Source organism: Poecilia reticulata, linkage group LG2 (assembly GCF_000633615.1).
Source record: "Poecilia reticulata strain Guanapo linkage group LG2, Guppy_female_1.0+MT, whole genome shotgun sequence".
In the NCBI taxonomy this organism is placed as follows: Eukaryota; Metazoa; Chordata; class Actinopteri; order Cyprinodontiformes; family Poeciliidae; genus Poecilia; species Poecilia reticulata.
In genome coordinates this window covers 39,352,740-39,371,638 of record NC_024332.1, presented here as the reverse complement: position 1 = coordinate 39,371,638, position 18,899 = coordinate 39,352,740, and the positions used below count along the sequence as shown (strand labels likewise).

General features: G+C 38.2%; 1 protein-coding gene across 1 annotated transcript in view; it reads right to left on the bottom strand.

Annotated features, from left to right (window-relative positions):
- The window catches only part of LOC103460449 (neuropilin-2-like), a 124,752-nt gene that overhangs the window by 68,427 nt on the left and 37,426 nt on the right, over nucleotides 1-18,899 (bottom strand). The window contains exons 4-7 of the mRNA XM_008402625.2: nucleotides 12,898-13,125; nucleotides 7,958-8,113; nucleotides 7,696-7,865; nucleotides 3,763-3,918 (exon numbers count right to left, since the gene is read on the bottom strand). Of these exons, the coding sequence (XP_008400847.2) occupies nucleotides 3,763-3,918; nucleotides 7,696-7,865; nucleotides 7,958-8,113; nucleotides 12,898-13,125 (710 nt within the window). The remainder of the gene's footprint in view (nucleotides 1-3,762; nucleotides 3,919-7,695; nucleotides 7,866-7,957; nucleotides 8,114-12,897; nucleotides 13,126-18,899) is intronic.

The window sequence follows — 18,899 nt, the reverse complement described above, 5'->3', positions numbered from 1 at the left end:
ACCAAAACGTTATGTGTGTGGACTGTGGGAGGAAGCCAGATGGAGGTAGTCTGCACAGGGAGAACATGAAAACTCCTTGCAGAAAGACGCCAGGTCAGGATTCGAACCCACGACTGTCTTGCTGCAAGGCAACAGTGCTACCAATTGCAYCAACCATAAATAAATAGTGTAAATACATAAAAGTAAAGAACAATGTTTTTGTAACCTTGTTTTTTTTGTTAAAGCAATACTGAATTCAGAACCGGTTCCTGCTTAAAACATGTTTTCAAGACTTTGTGTTCACTATTACTCAGCTCAGGTTGGACCCGTGTGAGTTTTTCTTTTTCGCTTGGTGCAAATCAAACACCATATCTCAAATTTACTACTTTTGTTGTACAGCAAGCATTGTTTTTGCAGTGCTTGCACTGTACAATGTCCACAAGAGATGTGCAAAAAGAAAACAATGTAAAAGATAATATTTTCCTTTTTTTTAATTTTGGAGATTTGCACTACCCCCAGGGTCGTCAGGCATGGAAGTCAGGCATGTTTTCTATTTTAAAAACTGCCTTTTATTTTATCCACCAATACCTCCACAATGGTGTTGTAAGAATGATGTAGCAGCCTTGAAATGTAGGTAATGTTTTTCAGCATTTTTGGTCCTGCACCTTTGTTATTTTATGTTGTCTTAGGTCTTTGAGTGCAACTAGAAAAATATTTATTATCTTTAATAAATGTTATGTATTTTAGCCAACATTTCTAACTTAACTTTCAATGATTTGTTCTGTGAAGATCTGTGCTTTTCCTGACTGTACAGCATTTCCAAATAGGGGCGGAATATGTCTGAACATTATCCTTCGTGTTAAAGTSAGTTTGAGTCCCTTTTGGTTCAAAACAGGCATTAAAYGACATTATCAAAACCATTAAAGATCACACAAATCATCAGGATGTTGCGTGACAGCAGCACCACCCCTCCGGTCTGCCTCCCAGATGTTTAAGTGACTGACTGGAGTGAAGTGGATGGTTTATTAAGGGCCACTCATCTGAGACAAATGTTAACATGCAAGAAAAATGAGGTTGAAAACGCACCCATCTACGAGTATGCGTGTTTAATTTCTGTAAGTATTGCATTTACAAGGAAAACTGCACACATAATGCACATTTAATAGCTTTATTTAGAAACGTTTAATCATTGTGTCTCCCGTTTATTGAATAGTTTTACTTTTACTAGTTATTTCGGAACACCTCTAAGAATCATAGCCTAGTTGAACAGCAATCGTTGATGACTTTCTCAGACACAAAGCAGCGGAAGAAAGCATAAAATATGGCGTGCTGACAGACAGGAGGAAAGAGGAATAGAGAAGGTGCAACAAAAAGGGAGAAACAGGGAAGGAGAGTAGAAGATAAAAAGTTTAACAAAAACACTGATGGATAAATGCATCATTACAAAAACAAAGAGGCTGAACATTTGTAAACAAAATTACTAAAAACCGAGGATTCAGAACAGTTGCAAAGGCTAGTTAAGTAATTTTCACAGAGGACAAGCAGTGTTTTAGGTGAATTAGTTGACATTCACTCAATTTATAAATGTAGCATAGCTTACCGTAAATATCTCAATGCACATTACAAAACAAATGATGTAACTCGCACAAATAGGAAGTCTGTTCAGTCCCATCATTTAGAGAGAATCATACTCTTTGACATACATTTCAATTTGCTTTTAGTGATAAATGGCCAACTTGTTACACAAACTGGTAATTAAGTTTAAATCAAATCTGCAAACAGTTCTGTAATTCTAAAAATGTGGTTTGCCTCCATTCTTTCACAATGAGATAATGATTCTCAGACCTACATTTAATGAAGTGACTGAAAATTCTGATCAACTTAACGGCAGTATGCACCAGGGAGCAAAAAGGGTCAAAACGTCCTTACCAGCACCAAATGTTTTCTACCACAAGCTGGCGTTGATTTATTCTAGACACATTCTCACTTACACACACACACACACACTTCTCCCATGCTCTGTATCCGTTAGTATTCAGCTTAAAGTGCCTATCTAGGGTTATTGGGGAATCAAAGAGGATTATGGGTGGTAACACCAGCGACTAATCTGGAAGCACTGGTCATTAATCTGTTTTGCATGTTTGATTGTTGTTATTTTTTTTATTTCTATTGTTTCAAATCGTAGTCTGGTGTCAACATGCCATTAAACTGCAGTTGCTGAATGAAATACATTAAAACTACATAACAGTTTCTGTAAATCCTAATTGCACTAAAAATCCTGCAAGTTTTGCAAATTTTCATGTTTACTGAGATGATAAAAGGTGGAAACTTCTGTTCATGTTTAAAGCTGCTGAACACATTAGCAGGAGACTGGATTTCTTTAGGTTCTTTTCACTCAGTCATTCCCATATGTTTCATTTCCTTCACTGTTTTATCCATCTATCATTTCTCTGGGAGTCTTATGGGATCTTTAGTCCACAAAAAGACCCCAGATGGTCACACTAAGCAAAACACATGCATCTGCTAGTATGTGCATTCATTAGCGTTCGTTAAGGAATAAGCGTTTACAGCACAAGGCTAGACGTGGCGATAGACCACAGTGTGACCACAGACATGGGGAAGAATGGCTGCAATGGAAAAAAAACAGCCACAGCCACTGAACTACTTTTCTAATTGGATTACGTTTTTACCCATTAAGACCCAAAAAGCTGCCTGGTTTGTTTCTACCTAGAAACCGCAAAACTGCAGCATGCTCACTGAAGATATATCATGATTTTACACCTCTGGCAGAAACAACTCGGGGACCTGCTCAGCCATGTTTCCATTCAGCAGGGCTCTGACCAGAAAGTAACACGAAACAGATGTGATGTGAAAAACAGAATGAAGAAAGTATAAATGTATTTACAGTCGAGTCAGCTTCGGGCTTGGAGATACCGGTTCTCTCTTTTAGACTTGGTTGTAAACCTTTAAAGGGCTCCAGCTGAATGCCAGTTGAACAGTTTAATTGGAGACACTGGTTAAAAATTTGGTTTGTGGTCAATTACAGCTGCGTATGGTGCCTTGCAAGTGATGCAAGACATCTGCATTCCACTGTAAAGTGGAAGGAAAAGGACAAATGATGCAAAACATTTTAAAAGTAAAATTTTAAACAGTGTGAAATAGTTTTTCTAYTCCTGATYCAGTACTTTTTAGAACAACCTTTTGTAGTTAAAACTGCAGGTCATTTGAGATGATGTGTTTACCAGCTGTTCACATCTATAGACAGAGATTTTTGCCAAAGCAAGCTCAGTACGATAGGATAGGCAGTGCAATAGTTGTCAAGTCTTGCCACAGATTCTAAGTTGGATGTGGGTCTGAACTTTGACTAGTCCATGATTTTATTTTTTTGCAACAATGGCTTTCTTCTTGCCACTCTTTAGTAAAATACTTTGGACGTTTTGCTGTAAGCCCTGCTTTCAACTTCTGCACAACTTCATCCACGGCCTGTTTGGTGTGTTCATTAGTTTGGCTTTGTGTAAATATTCTCAAACAAATCACTGATTCCTYCCCAGAACAGCTGTGTTTCCAGTAGGAATAAACTRCACCATAGACAGACTTTGAATTTAKCAATTAGGTGGCTTCTGAATGTGACTGGATGCACTGGATTTTACTTAACGGGTGCCTATCATGTAAAATCTATGCAGAATACATTATTTGTGCTTGTAATGTTACAATATGTGCAAAATAGCAGATGAAGTACACAATCACAAATGTTTTSCAGTTGTAACCAGCTGTTCTGCTCACCTTATGATTCTTGCCGTGCCTGTAGATCATCCAGTCTTCTCCATTAGTACTCACTTCCAGCTTGAAGGAGGAAACGTAATAAATATTCTTAGTTTCCTTTGAGATGGCGCCCTGAGTGGCGATCCCTGTGAGGACCTTTAGAGTATGGAGGTCCACCTGTTGGTAAAAGAAGACGGATTTAGCCTTAGGAAGTTGACTTGTTGTACTCCAGCATTTTGCATCTTTCTGCTTTTTTCCACCTCCTCCTTCTCTGCTTCTTTGTGCTTCATGCACTGCTGAGACTCTCTCCCAGCAAATCGATGGTTATGACCTGCGGCTCATTTTAATTTCCTCACATACAATAAGAATAATCACCTCCCATGCTAATTGTAGATGTTAAGCTGTGTGTCTGCTACGCTRCTGGCCGTGTTGTACTGAATATACAGAGGTGCAACTGTTTTTTTCTGTCGCTGAAGTAGTGATGTGAACAATGYTGCGACAACGTTTGAAAGTTGCTGAGCATTTCATAAAATCTATTCATAAAYTCAACAAAGAATAGCATTTTCACAAATTTTCTTGAAGATCATAAAAATAGRAAACTGCTTATTTATTAACAGAAAAATGATTTCCAGACGAATGGCACAGGTATGTAAATAAGACTATTTGATGCCATTCTGCGATAATCCTCAATGTTTTTAGAGTTTTATCAAGATTATTCACAAATTGTGTTGAATTCATTGTTTGATGAAAAAATCCATTCTGTCTAGTTACATATGTAGCACACTGGATATAAACCATAATACTACCAACAATATGCTCTAAAAATAAGGTTTTTATAATGGAGCAGCATTCATGGGAATGATGATGGGAATGAGTTATTCCCATCATAGGATTCAATGTTTTTTGATGGGAAATAATTCCTCTTGTCGTCTTGTTTCTTTATGACTTCACAAGTTATTTATGGTGGGCAATTCTCAACTTTGAACAGTTCTCTAATTGTTTTCTCTGACACTGTGGAGAAAATATTTACCAAATTTTTGTGACCTCCGTTGACAAAAATTTTGGTAAAAATTCTTTAAAAATGTATTTTAGATATTATTAAAATCATAAGAAACTGTACAGTGTTCACAAAAGGCCTTCTACACATTTTCATGTTAGAATGTGGCACTTTTCTGAATTTAAGTGGATTTCAATCAATAAGGCAGACAATAAAACCAATGTTTGCTTTTTTGTGCTTAAATATAGCTAAAAAAATCCAGACATTTTGTTCTTTAAAGATAAAAAGAAGAAAACCATAATTTTTAAAGAAATAAATTCTACTACTACTGATAATTAGGTGTACCGCGAGTGCATCTGATTAAACATTTGCACATTTAAAACCTGAAGTTACATTTACAAAACTCACAACCCAATTTAAAAATTCAGCACAAATGAATCWCAACTGAAAGTTAGAGCTGCTACACTTAAAKATTTCTTACTAAAAYACATCAGCTTTGGGCTTCAGCTATCTCAATTTACGACAGACAAATAGAGAGGAAAAGATGAGAAAGGTCCTACTGTTGGTCAAAACATTTATTCTCCTCCAAAGGAGCTGYTGAAACCTGCTGATTAATCTGAGACTGCTGTGTGAATGTGCACTGTTATGTCCCACATGGGTAAAGTACAAAACACCGGGGGAGGGAAAATGCTGCGTTTGTTATCTGTCAAGAAGACAGGTGTTTTAGATTACTTCCAACACACACACGCACGTTTCTGCACTGGTAGGGCAAGAACAAGATACAGCAAGACAACTAATCAATAGTTCAGGGCAGAGGATGAGGGGAGAGGAGATGGAGAAGTAAGGAGAAAGGTAGAAAGAGAGGGAGAACAAGAAAGGAAAGAACGGAGGTGAAGAACAAATGAAAGAGGGAGAAATGCTAAGTGAGCTTTCCCAGGGAGGGTTCCTCATCAATCACAGAGCTGTTAGAATAACGGAGCCACAAGAACTCCACCATCAATCGTACTGCACCTCAGTGAGCGTACAGAACACAACAGAAAAGAACAGAATAGAAATGTCTCGCACCAAAATAACACATGCACTCTGAGGTCTTAGTAAGTGGTACGATGTAATTAGAAGAAACCTGCTGAATGTGAATAATATGCACTCATCAGGGTTCTGTCACTGTTTGTTCAGTGGTAAAGTAGCTAAAAGTCTCTGGTCCTGTGCAGACCTGGCATCAACATCCATTCTGGCAGGTGACCTATTATGTTTCCTTGAAAAGGTTGGGGTAGGTCTTAATACAAAGCATCTTCATTACATTTTTCGCTCAAAATCGTTCTATTAGTTTTTAGTCTGCTCAGTTCTGAACTGTTTTAGGGTCTCTTGTCACTTTAAATCCAAGTAAGCGTTTATAATCACACATGAAAATGGCGGGAAAAAACAAGAAATCATACAACCGTGTTTTTGAAAAACATTAATAAAGCCTCCCGCATTATGCTTACAGGCATGCTTGCAAGGATCATAAACCGCAAAAGATAACCCGTCTGAAACTAAACCAATCTGCCTTTAGGTGTGCTGGCCTCTGACAAACCTGAARCTTTAGGCAGGCTTTGGAAGACTATCCAAAGGTGCCAACCAGCAGCATAATCTGTTGTTTACAGTGTGCGCCTATTCGAAAAGTCCCCTCTCTGGCTGCCCGGGCTAAACCTCACCTTCACTTTCTCTCCCTGAGCCAGACAGCCTCATAACTCAAGCTTAGCTCAGGGACAGAACAAAGCTGGCACTGTGACAGAACGCCGGAAACGATGCCTCATACACCCGTGCAGCTAAACCCAAACACCACTCTGCCTCCCGCCCACTCACAGCTATCTCTCCCTCAAACCCTGACACAAATATATCAGTGATRGAGTTATTATGTCAACTGTGGATGAAAGACGATGTAAAAGTTGGCGCGCCATCTGTTTTTAGGTTGGGTACAGGAAGGTTTTTAGAGATGTTATGACAGAAGTATTCAAGGCATAGCGTTTGAAATTAGTGCTGCAATCTAATCTAAGAAGCTAAAGTTCTGACGTGATGACTTAAAGAAAACCCTTGTGATATGTGTTACTGAATTACTCTTCCTTCCAACATGAAGGGAAGACTAAGTACAGCTGTCCTGATCAACTTTATTTGATTAATTGAACATACGCAAGTCTGACCAGCTCTAAGATCAGGAGGTTTAGCAGTTGTGTGCTAACACAATGGCACAGATAAAAGATATCAGCAATGAACAAAGAGAAAAAAATTTATCTTGTGCCCATCAATCAGAGGAGGATTATAAGGTCATTTAAAAACAATTTAAGTGTAGAAAGATGCCAATCTTCCCAGGAGTTAATGTCCCAGAAAAATCACCCCAAGGGCAAACGGTACAACGTTCAGAGAAATTGTGAAAAACACAAGAGCTGTACGGCAGACTGTACAAACCTCATTTAGATTTGACAACAATAAAAGCAGGATCAGAAAAGTCTTGCTTTTTTTTTGTAAGGATTGCCAGGAAAAAGCCTCTTCTGTTAATCATTTGGTTTAAAAATTAAAACGTTTTTGGCATCTACAATTGGTTTTACATGTTTTTTAGACRTGTAGGTGTATGTCTGTTTTACCCAAAACTGTCCAGTGCAAAAAAGGTGGCCAGTTAACTGAGAAAAGAATGAAACTGCCCATAAATATAAAATCAGAGTTAAGCTTATGCTATTTGAAATTTGTGCATTGGTTTCATCAGAYGTTTTTTGCAGAGCTTGTGAATTTTTAACTACATCTAAGCTTACAACACTTTTAGACCAGGCAAATTTGCAAAATGTATAGTGTTTTTAATGTGAAAAGAATTTCAAGATATTGYCTTCAGAGGTTCTACTTAATTTTTTGGGTAACACTTTATTTGAAGGGGGGTGAATAAGACTGTCATTTTTTCATGACCAGAGTTAACAGCAAACTCWTACCTGTATGTACTCCCTGTTGTTGTCTTCAGCAGGCGTCCACCCATTTTCTTTATAATTGAGTCGGGCTTGACGCGGCACCCAATTTCCATCATGGAAACTTGAAGAAGCCATCATCTGCTCGTCTGTGATCTTTCCTGACTCCATTCCTAAGGCGTTGCTGCAGTGGAAAGCTAAACATGGGTGGGAGAGATGTTGGGAGGAGATGATGAAGACCCAAACTCATGTTTTACTTCTGAATCACAACTGAAGACTTCAAACTTACTCTCGCTGACTTCCTTGTGCGTCATGTTGTATCGAGCGGAGAAGCCATCCTTAGCCACAGCCATGTCWGTGTGGAAAGCCAGCGAGAGGATCCCAGTGGATGATTGGATTTCAGGAGGTACTCTGGTCCCACAGTATCGGCCAATCAGAGGGCCCACTGTTAATCCAATAAGAATCCGTAGATTAACCAATTTTGCCATTAAAAAATTAATTTGCCAGAAAATTGGACGCCGTTTGCCAATTTTCCTTTAAATATTAGTCAGACTTTTAACCAAATCCTCCGACTGTGTTAGTCACACAAGATATCACTCCTCCTCTGATACATTTTCAAACCCTTTCATCCTTTAACACACAGATTTTTCCCTATCTGTTGTTACTTCCACTGTTTTATCACTCATCTTCATCACTCCCTCCAGCAGCGACGTCTGCTCATCCTCCCTCTGTCTTTATATCTCTGCCTTTTATCTGTCATCTTCACTTCTACACTAAAACACATTTTTACAACATGCACCATAAATGTAAGGATTTGGTATCAACTCAAATATCCATGTGGTTCCCCTGCTATCTTATTGTGGATCGTGCAACGCCATAACATTAACATAAACAGATCAATTACAGTGTTTACATTGTACCTTGATTATTTTACATTTTGTATTGCCAACACAAACGACTGCATTTTGTCCTGATTTTAAGTGACAGGACAACACAATGTGGAGCAGGATTCTGAAGTGGCAGAAAAATAACAAGATTTTCAAGGAATTTTGGATGTAAAATCTGAAGCTGAGGCCTGATTCTAAAATCATGTAAAATCAGGCTGAGGCTGATTCAACTAAAGTGAATCAGCCTCTCTGGATTCACTTTAGTTTCAGCTGGAACTCTTTTTATGGTTTGTCTCTGTGATTCTTGTACATCTAGCGACTACAATTCACCTATTCATTTTCGCAAAAATAGCTCAAGTTAAGTCACATAAGATGGAGAGCATCTGTGAACATTAATTTTCAAGTCTGGGCCAACACATGAATATAATTTTGTGTTCAACCACTTCATTGTTACTTTGGCTGTATGTTGAGACCGATTTTCTGGCTGGGGCTAAGCATTCAACCCAGTCTCAAATTATCTGCAGATTCTATTTTTTCTTGTCTTCCATTTAGCTCTATATATTGTTCCAGTTCCTCCTTAAGGACAACACATCCAGAGCATGATGTGGCCACCACCAGGATGGATTCCAGGTGATCCACAGTGTTGGTTTTGAACAACAAAAAGCTCTATGCCAAAATGTTTGAATATCGTCGAAGCTAAGCAGGGCACACCCTTTCATGTTTGCTACTCTTTTCTTTAAAACCAGATTTGTGCAGTGCATGTCTAACAAAATGTTCTCCAACAAATTACTGAGGTTTTCACAGAACAACTGAATTCCTTCCTTTTTAATGATTTGGTAACTTCTATTTAGTTTTATTGAATCATGTTGAGCAGTACCGGCATTAATGGGGTGATTGCAAAATCTGTTTACATTTTTACATTTTTATTCACAATTATGTGATATACCTAAAAGATTATATCACAATTTCATGTGATATACAAACACATTGTGTTTGTATATCACATAACATGTTTTAAATAAGGTAGACTGAAGTTTGCGGCTGTAAATACTTCTGTGAAACACTGCAGACCTCAGACTGATGACAGAAACCTTTAACCATGTCACTCACACAAGATCCCTCTCGTGTTGAGATAGAGATCTGTCTTCAAATCCCTTCATCCCTTAACCCTCAAATTTGTCTCTATCCGCTGTTACTTCCACTGTTTTATCACTCATCTCTATCACTCCCTCCAGCAGCGACGTCTGCTCATCCTCCTGGTGTCATCACCTCTCTTCCCTTCATCTATCATCTCCATCTCTGGACTAAACACGGTTTTACAACGTGCACTAAAAATGTACACACAGTTTATGTGTTAATCCAAAGATCTAAGTGATTCCCTGTGCTGTTTTTTTTTTTTTTCCTCTCTAGCAGACTACCGTACCACAAAATGTCAATGCCTCAACGTAAACAGATGATTGTGATTCAAAGCCCAGAGGTGTGTGTGTGTGTGTGAAAAAGGGAGGGTGTGTGATGAGATGGTACAACATTCATCCTGCAAACTCCCAGCTCCAGAGATATACACATGAAGAGGAGGAGGAGGAGAAAAAATAGCTGGCGATCGAACAGCACTATTGATTTTTTCCCCTCCCTTTTGGAATTGTTGGATATTTGAAATACGTCTCTTGACAATGGCAATAACTCTTTTCTTGTTGGTGGAGAAGAAGCGAGGAAAACAAGAAAAAAAGACAAGCAAAACAAAGCGAAAGTAAAATACAGCGCAGTTACATTTCTCTAACAAGATTTTGTGTATTTACAGCTTGCTTTACAGACAGGGCTCATCTCATTTCCTTTCCATCCCCAAGGTTGATAGATGAGCCTGAAAGCAAACAGTTGACTAGTCAGTTCATCTGAAGAGATAAAATCTAAGCATACCAATGCTTGTATGTACACTGAAGTAAATATAGGAACAGTTTAAGCTCATCTTTCAGTTTTCTCTCTCTTGCCTTATTTGATTTGTTGTTTAATCGAGTGAAAACTGACTTCTGAGGCTGTTTATCTTTGCTCCCATTAACTGGATAAACTGATTTAAGGCCGTCTTTTAGCATCCACTCCCTTCGCCACTGCGATTTAACCCAATACTGTCTCAGTCTTTTTTTTCCCTACTCACTTTTCCTCCTAAGAGCCAAGATGAGTTTCATCATTTTATAACTTTGATTAATGCAGTTTCACATTAATAAAATAAAAAGACTTGAAAACATTACAAAATCATGAAGTAGATTTCAAGTTGCATATTTTGCAGAATAGTGTTGCTGTGCAAAAGTATTTATCCCCTTATAGATTGTGTAACATTTAGATGTTTCAGATCAAAGAAAATTTAAACATCAAAACAAGAATAACTGGAGTAAGTACAACATAAGTGTTTCCAGGCAGATGATTTTCTATTTCTGGAAAAGCTGGCTTTTATTAGCCAGCTGACCACCAGTCCACAGCAACAAGTGAGGAAGGGCAGCTCTAAAACTCTAACTGTCCAGAATCTAACTAAAAACATTTTAAATCGTAGGAAGGGTGTTGAATAATTTTTTTTTTGTGGTTTTGAAACCTGGTGCCACAGCATGTACTTTTTAGGAACAAACCAAAAGTTCTTCATTTCTTTCTCTTACCATTAAATTCCCTCCACTTTCATCCTGTTTTGGAGTCTTCCTCCATTATTGTACGCCACAGCATTTATTTCTCCTTCTTTTCTTCTATTGCTTTTTCTCAAAATGCTGGAAAGAAGCAGCTTCTTTTTATTCCTTCATCCTTGTAAGCAGCATTTCTTCTCTGCCCTGCCTTGCCATTGCCCTGCAGGCTGAATTCATCGCTACACTAAAGCTCATTGCAGGCAGCTGTTGGTTCTCCTTTCTGTGATGTTCGATTCCTCTTCGGCGATCAATTGTTTAACCTCTCCTGACTTGGCAGCTGTTAATCATTTTGATCAGAACTGTCCATTTTTAGAATGGAGGAAATTAGAAGTTATTCATGAGGACAGAAGCAGATTGAATAAAAAAAAATCTTTGGGCAAATCCCCTTTCCGACTTTTCGGTCCTGCTTTCAGAAATCCTGTTTATCCTTTCCTGAAGTCGGGCCACAAATCTGCCGACCTTGATCCTCAGTCCAACATCTCTTGCTTTGTTCCTGTATTTCCAGCTGCATAGGGTTTTTTTCCCGCTGCCTTCCCACAAACGCTTCCAGCTCGTTCTTTTCATTCCATTGCTTGAAAGAAGACACAAGGTCTTTGCACCTTATGGATTACTCTCTGAAATCTCCCAATTTTTCAAGCAGCTACACCAGAAATATCTTCACCATCTCCCATTCTCCTTCTCACCTCCAATCCCTTTTGTCCCTCTGCTTAACATCTCCTATTTTATTTTCCCCTTTAAATTTTTTTTCCACAACAGGTGCCAGCATCCTGCCTGTAAGCTTAGCTTTTATCTACCAACACATAGATGCTAAAATAGTCTCGGCTCTACTGCAGTCAATAAGGATGTAGGCAGGGCACTTTTTCACTGTACTGACTCAGAAGGCAGGTGAGGTAGTGCTGAACATCTCCATGAACAATATTCAATGGATTTACCAAAAATAATACAAATATACAGTATCTCACAAAAGTATCCACTGCCCTTTAACTTTTGCAGTCTTTTTTATCATCCAGCAACCATAAACTGTGATGTATTTTTGTGTGCTAAATAAACACACAATAGCAAATTTCAGTATTGTGAAGTGAAAGCAGAAGGAGACGTGTGTCCTAAAAATGTGGCACGCATTAACACTGGTATAACTAGATAAAGTCAACAACGAGCCTTTATTATTTCATTACTTGAGTGTAATTTAATTTCAGTACAAAAAAGACAGTTCTTTGAATGCCTCTGCAGTTTGTTTGTTGCTTACATTAAGCGTGGTGGCAGCATAATTAAGCTATGATAGGCTATGCAGAAGTTAAACTTCATAAACACAATCTTACAATTTTTGGTCTAGTGTCTAATGCAAATGGCTTAGTACACTTGAACTAAGACTAAACTAACTTACAGGTAACTTTTCAGCATGAAATAACTTGTTTTAGTAATTATTGAATATTGATAAAGTACAAATTCTACTGGCAGATTTGGATTTTTTTCACTTAAGTGGATTAAGCTACAGTGTCTGACTTTTTGCTGTAAGAGCAGTAAAAAGTTATTGAATAAAAGTCAAACCTCAGGACAAGCTAAACAGAGATGCATTTTTCTATTTATTTAACAAAATAGAATAAAACCATGGATCGTTTTCCTGCCACTACAAAACAACTTGATAATTGGTTGGTCTATCAGTTAAAGTCATGCCGTACCTGCTGGGAGTCCATCCCACACTTCCAGCCAGTCGTACTTGCAGTCTCCGTCGCTCCCTGGCAGGGGATCGTTCTCCAGATCAAAGGTGAGGAAGGTGAGGGTGACATCCATGCTGGGTGGCACGATGATAATGAAAGAGCACTCCAGGTTATGGGGGTATTTGTCAGGGAAGCCCGGGGACTCAATGAGGCCTGAGGGACTTGTGAAATTACGAGAACAGTCTGAGCCTAGAAAGATGAGCCAAAGCAGAACGGGAGATGTAGCTTAGTGGCAGAGAAAGGTCAGATTCAGTTATAAAATAAGTTTCAAGAAATTGAATACTGTGAATGATCACTTCATACATATTTTTCTTTATTTGAAAGCTTGTGGGTAGATATTGAGTGATGTCATTTGTAATAAGAAGATTTGACATGAACCTGATTCTGGTGTTTTCAAATGGTGTTATAAAAAATTAAAAAAAAAAAAAAAAAAACTTGGGGAATACTCCTATTACTTTTTGTACATGGCACACTTCTGCTAATCTGCAGAATTTGTGCTAATGTGCTAATTTTTCCTTAGCAGTTTAGCGGGTTTGCTAACTTTGAAAAAACTTTACATGCTTAGCTTTGTCTAAATGAATGTGCCAGATAAATTCTGAAGTGCTAATTTACTTGGCTGTTTTTATACATTTTCAGTTGAATAAAAGTCAACATCTGTGTTTTGGTTATCCATTGTCACATAGTTAGACATTTATATTAATGCTCTTATTTTGAAGTGGGTAAAAATAGCAGCTTTAGGCAGCAGTTCCATTTCCTCTCCTCAGATCCTTTGATGTTTCCCCTCAAAATGTAYTCCAAACAAGAAACATAGAAAAACAGTATAAAACATGTACAGCAGAGAACAAGATATTTATTGAATTAACGATTATGATTAGTGTTTTAGGGTTAGCGCAACTGACTTTTTAGTCAACGGTGCCCACCATCGGAAAAGTAGCTTAAGTTCTGGGAGAGTTGGCCTGCAGAAATTGGTGAAGCATGAATGGAATGTATTTTACATCACCGTCTTTTAATACGTATTCACAAATATTAAATACCAGACAAAGAAACGGATAATCTGCAGACTGTATCATGCATGTGRAGTACAGCAGTTCATGGGACCTTCTAGATCTACCCCCCTTATTAACACTCAGATTCACACACACTATAGACTGAACACAGTCGCACCAATTGGACCATTATACCAGCTTAGCCAACCATGTGTGACCAAACCCTTATTCTCTCACACACACACACGCACCCCCCCCCCCACACACACACACACACTGTCTAAGCCTCTTATTGTAACCCATTTCTCCCCAGTCTGTTTGGGTGTCTGGTATTGTACTTACATGCTTCCATAAATGAAGAGAAGCATGAATACATCACAAAATAGTGTTTATTTTAGCAGTGGGTGAAGAGTTTTTTTTAATTTTGAACATGTCCACTTGCCGATTAAGGGTTTGAGATTCAAACTCAAAAAGAGCCTGGACTCGTTCTCTTTCAAATGCAAATGACCGCATTGATTTTCCATTGTGAGCGACAAAGCAGTTGGAGTCACAGCGTGTCTGTGGAAGTAAAGCTCAAAAGTTAAAGACTTTAATTTGATAAGGTTGCTTGGAGATCTCCATGGAAACTAGATTTTTACACCACGAGTACAGACTGACAGACGCTATAAGTGATAACCATATGTGTCTGATTTATTTAATTTTGAACATATTGGTTATTCGGTCTTCTGCGGTTGTGACTAAAAATATTGATGTTTTCAGCCTGATATTTTCATTTGTCTCATTTGCGTGAGCATCGGTCTTAACTACATATTGACATCTGATAATATCAGAGATAGACTTTCCACCATCAAAATGAATGAAATAATATTTTGCTGCACTTTCTGGACASACTTGTTTTTACTATGATCTTCTTGGCAGCGGCGTGACCCCAGTGCCAGACAAACACACGCTCACACATAAACACATTGTTTCTTCTGCGTCTGGCCCCCCTGCAGARGCAGTCGCTGCATAGCTAGGGGGCTGCGTGACTATCAGTAGGTGCGTGTGTGTATGTGGAGAAGTGCACGCCTGACCAGTTTTGTAGCCGGCAGCGATTTTATTCCCCTCTCATTACTTCATGTTCATAGAGCCTGGAAAAAAATCACTTACTTATGCCCTCCTTTCTCCCGTCTTGTTYTGATCTGTCCCTTCTTTGCATTGAAAGTAACACCTATCACCACCTCATCTTATTTCCTATTGTGCTTTACTTATATTGTATCTGTTTGAACAGGATTACTGTGAAAGGAGCAAGCTGACAGCTTGTTGCTGTATGTGTTGCCGGGTAGATCTGATGCTTATGTCTCGTTGATCTCTGGGATTCAGGACGGGGATTGTCAGCATGTCTTTAAATGATGTGTTGGCATGCAACCACTTTTATTTATTAAAGTTCAAAGGATACCATATTGAGACAAAAGGAAAGTGGATATATATATATATATATATATGGTTTTGAGTTCCTAGTTTTTGTTATACAAGAAAACAAAACTAATATCAATCTGTTCAAAACATTTTCCATCTTTAATGAAGTATATATCCCTTATAAGTCCTTATAAATTGCTGAAGTATTTCCGCATATTGTTCGTTCGTCATGATATCATCTATATTTTACAGTGCATCAATTTCCCATGCAGCAAAACACCCACACAACATGCAGGCACCCCCATACTTGAAGCATCAGCAATGAACCAGATTTGAGGATATCCACAATTTTCCTCCTGATATTTTGGCTTTTCTCATCATCACATAACACAAGGAAGGGTTGTGTGTATTGTGTTGCCTTAAAATGTTTAATCATATTTTCCTTCAAACAGGTTTGGTTGTTTTTCTGTTTAACCAAGCTGGCAAAAAGTGCAAAAGTTATGTTACATGTGTAATACATTTTAAAGTTATTTGTAATAGTCTCATTATTTTTGCATCATACAAATCCTGACATTGAAACTGGAGTTTTTGTGTCTGCCCCATGTGTTAGTTTGCAGGTTTGTGTGTATGCTGTGAGCTGACATGCACACATCCACTCACAGGTTCTTTGCAAGATAAAATCCAAATTTATAGCCCATCCTCACACATACACACACACGCATGCACACACACACAAGAGCACATGCAGAGGTTATTTACTGTAAGACACCCACTGAAAGAAATTTATTACAGGCGACCACACACAGTTCACTGAAACCAGCGTGAAAACCCACAACATTTTAGAGGTTGGGATTCCACCTGGTTGCTATTTAAGTTTGAAGCATGGGCTTTTAAACTTGCCAGAAACTACCTTTCAGCATTTATTATGGGACCACATTTATTTTCTCTTTAAAAAAAAAAAACTGCCTTTGCAGCTAAACTCCAACCAAGTTGCCATAAGACAATTAACAGCAAAATAATCTCGCTTCCGTTTACTGAAAGTTTAAATCCAGCAATGTCTCACTGATGTAATTCATGAAGCTGTTTTGAAATACAAAAATTTCGATAAAATTGAGGATTTTCCTGACTCTTTCCAAAGACCGTCTTCCCTCTGTGTCTACTTCTCTGAACTGCCAGACATCTCAGTTTCAGATAGATGAAAGCTCAAGGTGCTGATTTCCTCTACAGGACCATGTTCTGAACGGAACAACCAGATAAAAGAAGTTAAGAGGTGTGGATCAAAGAATGACTTGAAGTAATTTTCATGAATGATTTAATGTTTGTGAATAGCTTGAATCAGCAGCACAAAGCAAAGAGAATACACACAGTTCCAGTCAGAAGTATACTTCATAAGAGCAGGAATCCCATAACAATTTGGGGCTCTGAATGATTTACGTGGATGATTCGTTTCACTTTTTGACCGTACAACAAACAACTTGAATAATACTAAACATAAGCATCAGGTGCTATAATGTAAATTCATTCTGAATTGTATCTAATCTACTCAACAAGTCTAGCAAAAAAGTAATGAAATTTGTGTTTTCATGTTTTTCCTTCATTTTAGTTAAGCTTCTTGGTACCACAGTCTCTTTATGTCCTGTCAAATGGTTCTATACTTGTACAAAMATTGTTTTAGTAGGTTTTGTGAAAGGTAATTGGCCCTGAGACCGGATTAAATTATCCTGAAGAAAAAAAGGCTGACGTTTGGAAACCTRTAAACACTGTACCAAGCACGGTGTCGGGTTAATTATGCACAGAGTTTGATTAGCTACTAGTGGAGCTGGTTTTATACACACAGCAAGTTTTAGCAAGTTGCTAAAAGTATAGCTGCAACTCAAACAAAGGACTAGAGATTATTAAATATCAGTCAGACAGTTTTCTGTTCATGATGATAAAAAATTGTCTACTGAATCTAACAGTCAGGTTACTGAACAGTGGGCACATATTAAATTAATGAAAACGGTTCATTTTTATGGCATGAAAAAATGACAACTTCTCTCACATTCCACTGTGCCGTGGTTCAAATATTTAAGTTTTAAAAGGTCACAACATGCTTTGATGCAGAGGAAGTAATTCTGCTATAAATGCTTGTTTTGTTTCTTCAAGCATCGTTGTTTCTGCAGAGCACCTTTGGCTGGTTGCTGGGTCAGATCTGGAAACACTTTCCTCAATGGGAGCTGGAGGTGGGAGGAGGCAGCAATATGATTGGTCAGACATACTAATAAACTGAGCTGATGAGTAGTGGGACAGAAGCGGCTAGGAAGCGCCTAAAGGCACTGGCTAGAATGTAAACAAAACCAGTTATTGGAAGGGGTTGTCACGATAACTGCCCCACTACACAGCCCACCGAGTTTCTGTGTGGAAGTGAGATTTGGTGTAGGTGGGAAATACAAAATAATAAAAAATCTCTTCACTCAGCTGAACTGATTCATATCTCATTCGGGTCAAAAGCATGCTGCCCACAGGGTGCAGTATTAATTTTAGTTTAAATATTTAAGTATYCGACAGTTCTGGGTCACTTTGAGTTCAAGTTTAATTTGCAGGAGTAAAGGTAAAATTAGAATATGTCCCTGCAATGTCCCCTTGTGAGACAAAAATAAATAAAGTAAACTGCACGTTTGCATGTGTGAACTAACATTTGCGTGCAGACATGCAAGCTGCCCCGCATTTGTCAGTAACCATCCAGCCTGCATCAGTGCATTCAAGTATGCATGTGTGTGTGTGTGTGTGTGTGTGTACGTGTGCGCGTGCGCGCGCGCATGCATGTGCCGAGTTCTGGGTCACAATAACAGCTGGGGGAACACTGCCCAGACAGTGAAATTTGATTGGCTATCACATTCTCATGCCTGCCTTCATATTGGCTGGAAATTTACTACTGTTTCTATAGTAACATGATTGTAAACAACAACAAGAAAAGCATGCCTATTTGATTTACCATTGTTTATGTGTATGTCTGTGATTTTTTTTATACACCATTTTTTATTTGTGTGCATGTATCTATAAGTCTGCTACATAACTACATTTTATATTTGCAAGCCCTAACCCAAACTGGCAAAACCTTCCCAGTGCTCCCAGTAACAGACAGGAGTTGTGACAAAGACGAAGAAGAAAATTCACTGGAGGGGATGAAGGGAACAAAAAGAACAAAGCCATTAACTAGAATAACAACATCGCAACACATGATGCTGAAACAGAGTGACTTTGTTACAGTAACGACTCATTGTTTCCAGCTCAAGTGCAGTGGAAATCGGACAGATCAGTTTAATGGTTTTCACGCTGATTTATGTTTACAAGAGTTCCTGTTTTAGGCCACAGAGAACACTTTTTATCCAGTAAACAGCTTTCTGGGAAAGTGTTTTATAAAATACAAAATGTCCAAAAGAAAAAAAAAAAGAACAACAATAAAAKCTTAACCATTAAATCTCCAAGCTGTTGGATRTTCATTAGCATTTAGACCCTTTGATTCAATATTTTGTAAAACCTCCTTTTGTTTCAAATATAACTTCATTTTTATGGGAATCTGTATCTACTCTTTGCACA